Genomic DNA, 8594 nt, shown 5'->3' on the forward strand with positions numbered 1-8594 from the left:
TTTGTACGTCTGAAACATGTGTAAGCCATTTGCCTCGGTGACATAAAGTAAATGACATCTGGGGTGGTTTAAATATTGACTTATTTTTAAGAGCTCATTTGGCAGTTTGGCCAGAGGGGTAAGGCCAAGTGGAGGAATTCAGTTTGGCCATAATTCTCTGCCACGTCATGTTTGAGCGACACTAGATTAAGGAAGCCATTAATTATTTATGAATAATTTATTTTTTAATTTTTTATAATTAACCTACGTGATAACCATATATGCACAAGTCATTTTCAGGTTGCCAATTTCGTGGCGGAACCAACGAATGTCACTTACTGCCAGCCGGAATTATTTCTCGGACGCACTTGGTCACAGACGCAACATTTGAAATGGTATATTTCTCAGTGGCTCCATAATGTGCTGGTCAAACTTTAAATCAGAAAGACAAACACGTCTGATTGATATCTGATGTTGTGTTTTAACGGGGTTCGTTTAGCCGCGAGCCGCTCAGCTAACTGCATGCGTGTAACTGCTTATTGAATTGTTAGCTATAGCTAGGAAGCCAACCATAATTAGCATATGAGAATCGCAAATGTGACGTTTCAATGCTCTAATTTGAGTCCATTATCATTTTGCAGGCGGTTACCCTTCACACAGATGTAGGAGACTTTAAAATTGAGTTATTCTGTGAACGCGCTCCGAGAGCATGCGAGGTAAGTTTTGTGCTACTTTAAACCCTAACGGCACACAGCAGCATACACCTGAAAGTCTTCATTTCTTTCTGTTTTAAAGTGCTTTGTGGGAGTATTTAAGAACAGGAAAATATGAGGCCGTCTTTGTTTCGTAACTTGGTTGGTTTATATGTTGCAGAACTTTCTTGCTTTGTGTGCCAGCGGGTTCTATAATGGTTGCGTCTTCCATCGAAATATAAAAGGCTTCATGGCTCAGACTGGAGACCCAACAGGTATGGGCATAATGTGGCATCTGAACGACACCTGAAATCTCTAAATTAATATGCTCATGTGCTGTGTTTACTCTCTCTTCGTGTGGAACTATGCAGGCACAGGTAAAGGCGGAACAAGTATTTGGGGACGCAAATTTGAAGACGAGTACAGTGAACACTTAAAGGTGAGTAAATCCACAAGTGTGTTGAAAAAAGTACACTTTTACTCCTCTTTCTCGGGGTTCTGCGTTGATCGTTATCATTTTTGTATTATTATTTTTTTTTTTCTATTTTCAGCACAATGTAAGAGGAGTGGTCTCAATGGCAAACAATGGCCCCAACACGAATGGCTCACAATTTTTCTTCACATATGCAAAACAACCCCATCTGGACATGAAGTACACAGTCTTTGGAAAGTAAGCAACTTGCACAGAATAAAGCGGTGTATGATGACGATATGAGACGATGCATATGTGGAGACGAATGCACTGAATGTATCATAATATATATATATATATATTATGCACGGTTTTATATAAAAAAGAAAAATGTCAGCAGTCGTGATCTCGGTTCATTTTTATATCTTTCCACTGAAGTCTCACTTGATAACATTTAGGATTATCGACGGCCTGGAAACACTGGATGAACTGGAGAAGTTGCCTGTGAATGAAAAGACATTCCGACCACTGACTGAAACCCGGATAAAGGATGTGACCCTTCATGCCAACCCTTTTGCTGGATAACCGATCGTCTGTTAGTTCCAGCAAACCAGTAGATGCAGGGTGTGGTGCCTTGCCAAAGTTAAAATTGAAAAATTTGTTAAAGAGGCTAGAAATTGGAGAAAACTCTTAGAAAAAAATGAGTTTTTTGTTGTTGTTTTTTTTTTTTTTTTTTAGAAAAAATGGATAAAAAGCTCCAGCTCAATGCTTTTGGGTATTAAGCTTTTATTCCCTATGTATTCAGTTCAATCAAAAAAGGAAACATGTCTGACATTGTAAAGATTTTTTGTAATAAATGTATTTGTGAATGAATATCGGATGTTTTCATTTAAATCAACCTTGTATTCAAGTTTTTGTTGTTCCATAACGTATACTGCTTGCAAAAAAGAAAAAAATCATATTTCAAGTGTCTCCAGCTGGACAGTAAACGTGCGAGCAGGCTGTTGGACAGCCAGGGGAGGCGTAGGTCCGTTAGGAACTACAAATAAGCGGCGGTCGCGTCTTGTTGCGTCATCAGTAGAGGACGAAGCGTGTTGTGTCGATTTAGAAACAGGCAAACGTCCCAGAAATGGCCTCAGGTGACGCATTTAAAGTAAGTCAACGTTAATTGCAGGTTGAACAGCGTTCTTTGCATGTAAAATTTAACACTGTTTCCAAGTTTTGACCAAGCACGAGCTCATTTCCTCGCGTGAAGTTGCCACAGGTTAGGCTAATCTGTTTGTATGTCTGTACTTCAGGTCTCTTCCCTGAAGGGGAAAGTGACCCTTATAACTGGAGCCAGCTCGGGCATCGGGGCAGGCACGAGCGTCCTGTTTGCTAAACTTGGAGCTCTGTTGGCTCTGAACGGCCGAGACGTGGAAAACCTCCAAAAAGTCGCCAAACAGTGTACCGACTGTGGAGCTGCGGAGGTACACACGAACACACACGGGTCCATCAACGTCACGTGACGTGCAAAAATCAGTACACAGATAATGTAAGTGTACTTTTTGGAGTAATTGGTGTGATCCCTTGACAGGTTTAGCACCTTTCAGTGGATCATTTGACTTTCAGTACATGTCAACCAGGATCATGCTTTACTGGTGTAATCCCATGCAGTTTATATTATCATTTTGAGGGTGGTATTTAACTCAGAATCTGCTCTCTTTGAAATGGACGGGTTTTTTTTTTGCATTTGTCCAGTGTTGCACACATCCATTTTTTACATCTGTGTTAAAGTGGTAGTTCGCCATTTTGCACATTAAGCCCTGTTTTTAGGTAGTCTGGGGTGAATTATAGATGTTCTGATCACAATTTGGACATTTGGTGCTGAACGGAGCATTTAGGTATCCACTGCTGCAGCCCCCCCACCTTTGCATTGAGTCAATGACCACTCAAGCAAACAATCATAAAACGGCATTAAACTTTCGTTTGCAGAGACATGAAACTCACCGTGTGGTCAGTGGTGGACAGCGATACGTTGGCTCGAAAATCACCGCGAAATACGCTTCCAGAGAAGTTATATTACCATTATTGTTCGTCTTCATTGATTTGTATTGGTTTGACTAGTATTACTCCGCGCGCTGTATGTCGCTGGATGTCTTGCTGCTGCTATTCAACGGTGTCCGGAAAAATAGGTCCACCAAATGCTAAAACAACTGTTAGAAGGCACATTTCGCTGCGATTTTCGGGTCAATTTATCGCTGTCCACCACTGACCACACGGTGAGTTCCATGTCTTTTCAAACGAAAGTTTAATGCCGTTTTATGATTGTTTGCTTGAGTGGTCATTGACTCAATGCAAAGGTGGGGGGGCTGCAGCAGTGGATACCTAAATGCTCCGTTCAGCACCAAATGTCCAAATTGTGATCAGAACATCTATAATTCACCCCAGACTACCTAAAAACAGGGCTTAATGTGCAAAATGGCGAACTAACCCTTTAAATTATCTGTAGTAAATAGTCCTCTTTAAAGCCATGACGACCTGTTTTTGTGTGCAGCCCTTGCTTGTTCCCGGAGACTTGACTGACGAGGAGATGGTGAAGAAGACGGTGGAGGAAACGATCGCTCACTTCGGCCGGCTGGATGTCCTGGTCAACAGTGCCGGCATCCTGGCGATGGGCAGCATCGAGACCACAGACCTGGCTCAGTACGACAAGGTCATGGACGTCAATGTCAGGTGGGATTTATACACCCTGCCATCATGACGGGTGATGGAAGTGCGTTAGTGTCACGGAAATCCCTGCAGGGGCTCAGAAACCTTGGTGTGGACAGTCCAGCGTACCATCCAATCATTTGGTGATTTTGAATAATATTTTATTGACCCTAAAAGGAAACTTATTTTGACTTATCATTTACCTTTGTTTTGGATTAAAGATGTAATGTGGGTGAAAGCCCTAGCACACAAAGAAGAAGCCACACCTGTATGTGATCCAGAAATGCTGCCATCTTGTCTGGGCCTGAGCTCATTTCAAATGCACCGAGACAAACGGAACAATGATAAACATTTGAAAGGAGACTCAGCACTCTGTTGAGCAGCCAGAACTCTCATCGGGGCCTCGTTTTTTATTTTCATTTCTTTTCTTTTTTTTTTGCTTTTCTCATTTCAGTGGGTGGCAGGTCTGATATAGTGCTTGAGTCATTTCTCTGCTGTTGAGCTGTGCCGGTGTAGTGTGGTTTGTTATCGTCTCGAGGAAAACAAAAAAAAAAAGACATGCTGTTCCAAAGCCTTTATAAATTGATGAGGGTAAAAAGAATTTTCCTTTCACAAATGTCACGCACTCTCTGCTTTAAAGTGAAATTATGCTTCGAGGTCAGACCCTTGCAGAGTCCATGGCGTGGCCATTTACACATGCAGTTTGTACACTTTGTACACATGCTGCATACGGCTTTGATCAATTGTGACAGCTCCCGTGAAGCATAAATGGAAAAGGCGACAGGCTGGTACTGAAATAAACCCCTGTGAGTTTCTGAAAATAGGTTTGTTCATACAAGATAAGCTGAGTGGTAATGCAAGGGTGTATTCATTAAGCAAGGTGGGAAATTTAGAAAAATGTGGTCGTATTTGGTGCTAAAATATAGTTGTAACTGTTTTCACTCATAGACGTAAAGCCCTGCATCATGCAGTAATGTGGGTGGGTGACTGAAAGTCAATTTATTACAAGGACTATATATATATATATATATATTTATTTTTTTTAATGACGCACTTTCATTTTGATGTGGACATGATATCGTCTTGAGGTCACACAATCTAATGTTTGCCCTGCCAGCACATTTGTCTCTGCACTGAGTCAATTTGGACCGTAAATGAAGGTGAACATTGAGGCAAAATGGAAGTTTGTGAGTGGAGGGAAGACAAAAAAAAAAAAAGAAAAAACCCTAACATCAGCCCAAACTGTGTTAAATCCACAGCAGCACCAGTCGTCTAATCTAAATGTGTGACTGTGTGGGTGCAGGTGTGATGCTGTTATCTCACTTGTCAGCCCAGTCAAAGATGTTGGACACTTTTTCATTTAGTTATAATTATACTGCCACGGAAATGTTGTCTTCAGACACGTTTAAAAGACTTTGAGAAGACTGCGCCTTGAACTCGGAGTCGATTTTTCAAGAATATTAAGTATGTCCACTAATTTTTTTTTTTTTCCCCCTATCACAGATCTGTGTACCACCTCACCCGCCTATGCGTGCCCCACCTGGTTAAGACCAAAGGCTCTATTGTCAATGTTTCCAGTGTGAACGGACAGAGATCGGTGGGTATTTTGCATCTGGACACATAGATTTCAACAGCATGCTGCATTTCTATTGAGCAGATATGATGAGTGTCTTTTTTTTTTCTATAGTTCCCTGGTGTGTTGGCTTACTGCATGTCTAAGTCTGCCATTGACCAGTTTACACGTTGTATAGCTCTCGGTGAGTTGAGCCATTTCACACACAAAGCACTGTAAAAGTTAACCATGTGCGCAGGATGTCAGAGAACTGTTTTTTTTTATTTCAGAGCTGGCATCAAAGCAAGTCAGAGTGAACTCCGTCTGGTACGTTCTATAAACCTCTCCTTGTTGCATGAGTTTACTTTAACTTTTGTGTTGCTCTGAATTCTTCTATTAGCTCGACTTGAAGGAGACAGATTATTATTCACAAGCTGGCACTATGACGGGTCTACATGAAATGTCTGAGACATCACAGACTCTACAGCAGCTCCTTTTTCATGCTTTAATTTACACCTTTCTTTCGAATGTAACATTTTAGGGTGTGGAGTGACAGACTCATTTTCACTCCGCTCCTCTATTCCTCCGGGTCTGTCCAGATCTGTGGTACCTACTAACTGTGGGAGCATGTTGTAACAGCCCCAAGAGCTCAGACTAACACCAAACTGACTGACTGACTACGTGGGAAGCTGATGGGCTACTGATCCCAGATCCTGTGTGTGTGTGTGTTCAAACACACACTGCCGAATGTAACCGCTGCTAACCGGCTAATAACAACACTGAGAACTCAAGTCATTATTTTTCCGTCACATATCGGCTCTATAAACTTTGGACTTCACCGTCGCTCCATTTCTCTGTTCTGTTAAAGTTTTTAGTGGCCAACATTAAGGTCTGTTGCTTATATTGGAAATATATTTCACCGAGGTTTCGCTGATGGTGCTTAAAAACTGAGGAGTTTAAAAACTTTTTTTTTTTATATGTGTACATATATTTATAAGATTAACACAAAATAGAAGTCGGATTTCCTTGTTTGGATTAAAAAAAATTAAGGAAACAAACAAAGTACTGGCAGAATATTATTAGCTCATTTATTTCTTCAGTTAACTGTTTAATAGCTAAGCAAGATTTTCAACTTCCAAAGTACAGAGAGTGAAGGATTATCTGAACTGGAAGCAAGGTACAGATAACAAGAAAATAGAAGTTTCCCCTCAAATTAAGACACCCAAATATATGCTCTCAAGCACAGAATTTTTTTTCCCCTTAAACTATAAAATGCACCCTTTAGCAATCACTGATAAAAGTTAACACTCATGTTTAGTTTTTTTATCTCTTCAGTCCTGGCGTGATCATCACAGATGTCCACAGGAGAGCTGGCCTGGACGAGGAGCAGTATGCTCAGGTTCGGCACATTTGCATCATGTATAGATCGACTTTGTCGATTTTCCCATTGACGTGAGGAAACGTCGTGACCCGTTTCCTCTCGACTGGCTCATACATCTAAAAATAATCTTGATACATGTAATCGTCATTCTTGTGACTTTTCTCCGGCAGTTCCTCGCGAAGTGCAAGCAGACCCACGCGCTCGGTCGGCCGGGTGAGGTGGAGGAGGTGGCGCACAGCATCGCCTTCCTGGCATCCGATGCTGCCAGCTTTATCACCGGGGTCAACCTACCTATCGATGGAGGTCGTCATGCCATGTGCCCAAGATAAAGACTATATATGCCAACATCCAACACCGCTAAATATAGTACTTTAAAACTCTTGGAGTGTGCCCGTGTTTTTCTGTCACACAAGGCTGCAGTCAGTCAGGTGGAAAGAATCGACCAGACAGCGACCGAAGCTGAACTGAGGAGGAAAGCTGCGTTTAAAGAAGCGGCACCTGACAAAGAGCAAATTCTCTGCATGTTTACGTTGGAGTTCCTGATGTGAAATGAACAGAGGAGAACAAAAATGATTCGCGACAAGCAGGCTGTTAAAATGCATTTTAATTTTTTTTTTTTACGTGTTACGAGGTTTTTGATCTTTTTGGATGTGTAAGTTGCTTATAGACAAAGGTTACAGACTTGAATTATCTGCGGAGTCATTGGGCCTCATTGGGCTCAAAATGTCTGTACAGACCAAACGCTGGAAGCTCATGTACCATGGTGTTGGGGAGCGGAAGAAATTCTCCTGGGTTTACAGATGTGACCAATGTTCCGTCATCTTTAAAGCTCGAAATGACCAAAAATGAACTGAAAACAGGACTTTGTTTTAAAGCGGTAGGCCAATCAGAATTTAAATAATATTTAAATAAAAAGTCCACGGATAATGAAAGGTTGCATAGTTATACATTTACACGTTGACAAAACTTAACTCATACAAAGAGTATTGAAAATATTAAAATAATACCTTAAAAATATAATTTAAGAAATTTGGACTGTGTAAATATATATCTTACATTCTTCCCTTTTTTTTAAAGCACAGACATAGCTTTGATGAGAGCTGACAAGAGTTGATTATCCGAGCGTCAACTGTGGCAGCACCAGGTGCCACCTCTGCGTCATCTCAGATTACGTCAGGTCGCGGCTGTCGTTGGCTGCGAGACCAGAGGTGCAGAACGAGGTAGCATCTTGACACGCTGTGGAAGTCTCTGCTCCACATTTACACTGACAGCACCGCACAGCAGTTGTTTGTGAGAAGACATCTGCACAAAATGCTCGTCACCAGACAGCCAAAACTGCCTCGAAAACGAATTACCTGGAGTCGTTAAAGTCTTTGTGTCCGAGGCAAAACCGCATACCTGAATGACTGATATGACTTAGATACCGCATGTCCCCAGAGATGGTGAAATAACCATTTCACTTTACCACAATATACAGTACATGTACATTTATAAATAATACTTTAAAAGAGGTGTTACTGAATTTGCAGACGTAACCGGTTCGTAATTCTGTACAGATTTCATAAAACAGTTACAATTGTTTTTTTTGCAAGGTTGAGTGTCAGACCGTGAGGAAATATGATACAACATGGTCTGAGACGTTTCTATTACTTCCAAAGGGGGCAGCCAGGGGTCGTGTCACACAAGCAAGTCTTTGAAAGGGCAGCTTATTGTTTTCCGGCGGCTGCAAAGTGTCAGAAAGTCTTATCTCTGCGACTCCAATGAGCCGTCTCTATCTGACGCCCCTCATGTTTCTGCAGTCCAAGCATATTCTGAAGAGAGGAAATGGGGGGTTCGTTGGTGTGGAAACCACAGACGCATCAGTACCCCCCCCCCCCCCCCCCCCCC

General features: G+C 41.7%; 2 protein-coding genes across 2 annotated transcripts; both read left to right on the forward strand.

The window, feature by feature from the left end:
• Positions 1–333: 333 nt before the first annotated feature.
• On the forward strand, positions 334–1956 carry ppil3 (peptidylprolyl isomerase (cyclophilin)-like 3). The gene is made up of 6 exons (XM_075468953.1): positions 334–374; positions 621–695; positions 853–946; positions 1043–1110; positions 1223–1341; positions 1542–1956. The coding sequence occupies exons 1-6, from the start codon at positions 372–374 to the stop codon at positions 1666–1668; spliced, it is 486 nt and encodes a 161-aa protein (XP_075325068.1). The 5' UTR covers positions 334–371; the 3' UTR covers positions 1669–1956.
• A 198-nt stretch (positions 1957–2154) lies between these two features.
• On the forward strand, positions 2155–7087 carry LOC142382012 (3-oxoacyl-[acyl-carrier-protein] reductase FabG). The gene is made up of 8 exons (XM_075467416.1): positions 2155–2236; positions 2382–2552; positions 3620–3798; positions 5278–5371; positions 5462–5531; positions 5617–5653; positions 6662–6725; positions 6878–7087. Exons 1-8 carry the CDS (start codon positions 2213–2215, stop codon positions 7034–7036), a joined length of 798 nt encoding a protein of 265 aa, XP_075323531.1. The 5' UTR covers positions 2155–2212; the 3' UTR covers positions 7037–7087.
• Positions 7088–8594: the final 1507 nt, after the last annotated feature.

The sequence above is a fragment of the Odontesthes bonariensis genome, chromosome 6, assembly GCF_027942865.1.
Source record: "Odontesthes bonariensis isolate fOdoBon6 chromosome 6, fOdoBon6.hap1, whole genome shotgun sequence".
Lineage (NCBI taxonomy): Eukaryota > Metazoa > Chordata > Actinopteri > Atheriniformes > Atherinopsidae > Odontesthes > Odontesthes bonariensis.

What these genes read in the sequence shown, in the direction of transcription:
- ppil3 (XM_075468953.1), top strand. An exon ending in GCGCTCCGAGAGCATGCGAG is followed by an intron (nt 696 to 852) that starts GTAAGTTTTGTG and finishes TATATGTTGCAG; the next exon opens with AACTTTCTTGCTTTGTGTGC. An exon ending in AGTACAGTGAACACTTAAAG is followed by an intron (nt 1,111 to 1,222) that starts GTGAGTAAATCC and finishes TTCTATTTTCAG; the next exon opens with CACAATGTAAGAGGAGTGGT.
- LOC142382012 (XM_075467416.1), top strand. Translation starts at nt 2,213, where the DNA reads ATGGCCTCAGGTGACGCATTTAAA. An exon ending in GTGTGAACGGACAGAGATCG is followed by an intron (nt 5,372 to 5,461) that starts GTGGGTATTTTG and finishes TTTTTTCTATAG; the next exon opens with TTCCCTGGTGTGTTGGCTTA. An exon ending in ACGAGGAGCAGTATGCTCAG is followed by an intron (nt 6,726 to 6,877) that starts GTTCGGCACATT and finishes TTTCTCCGGCAG; the next exon opens with TTCCTCGCGAAGTGCAAGCA.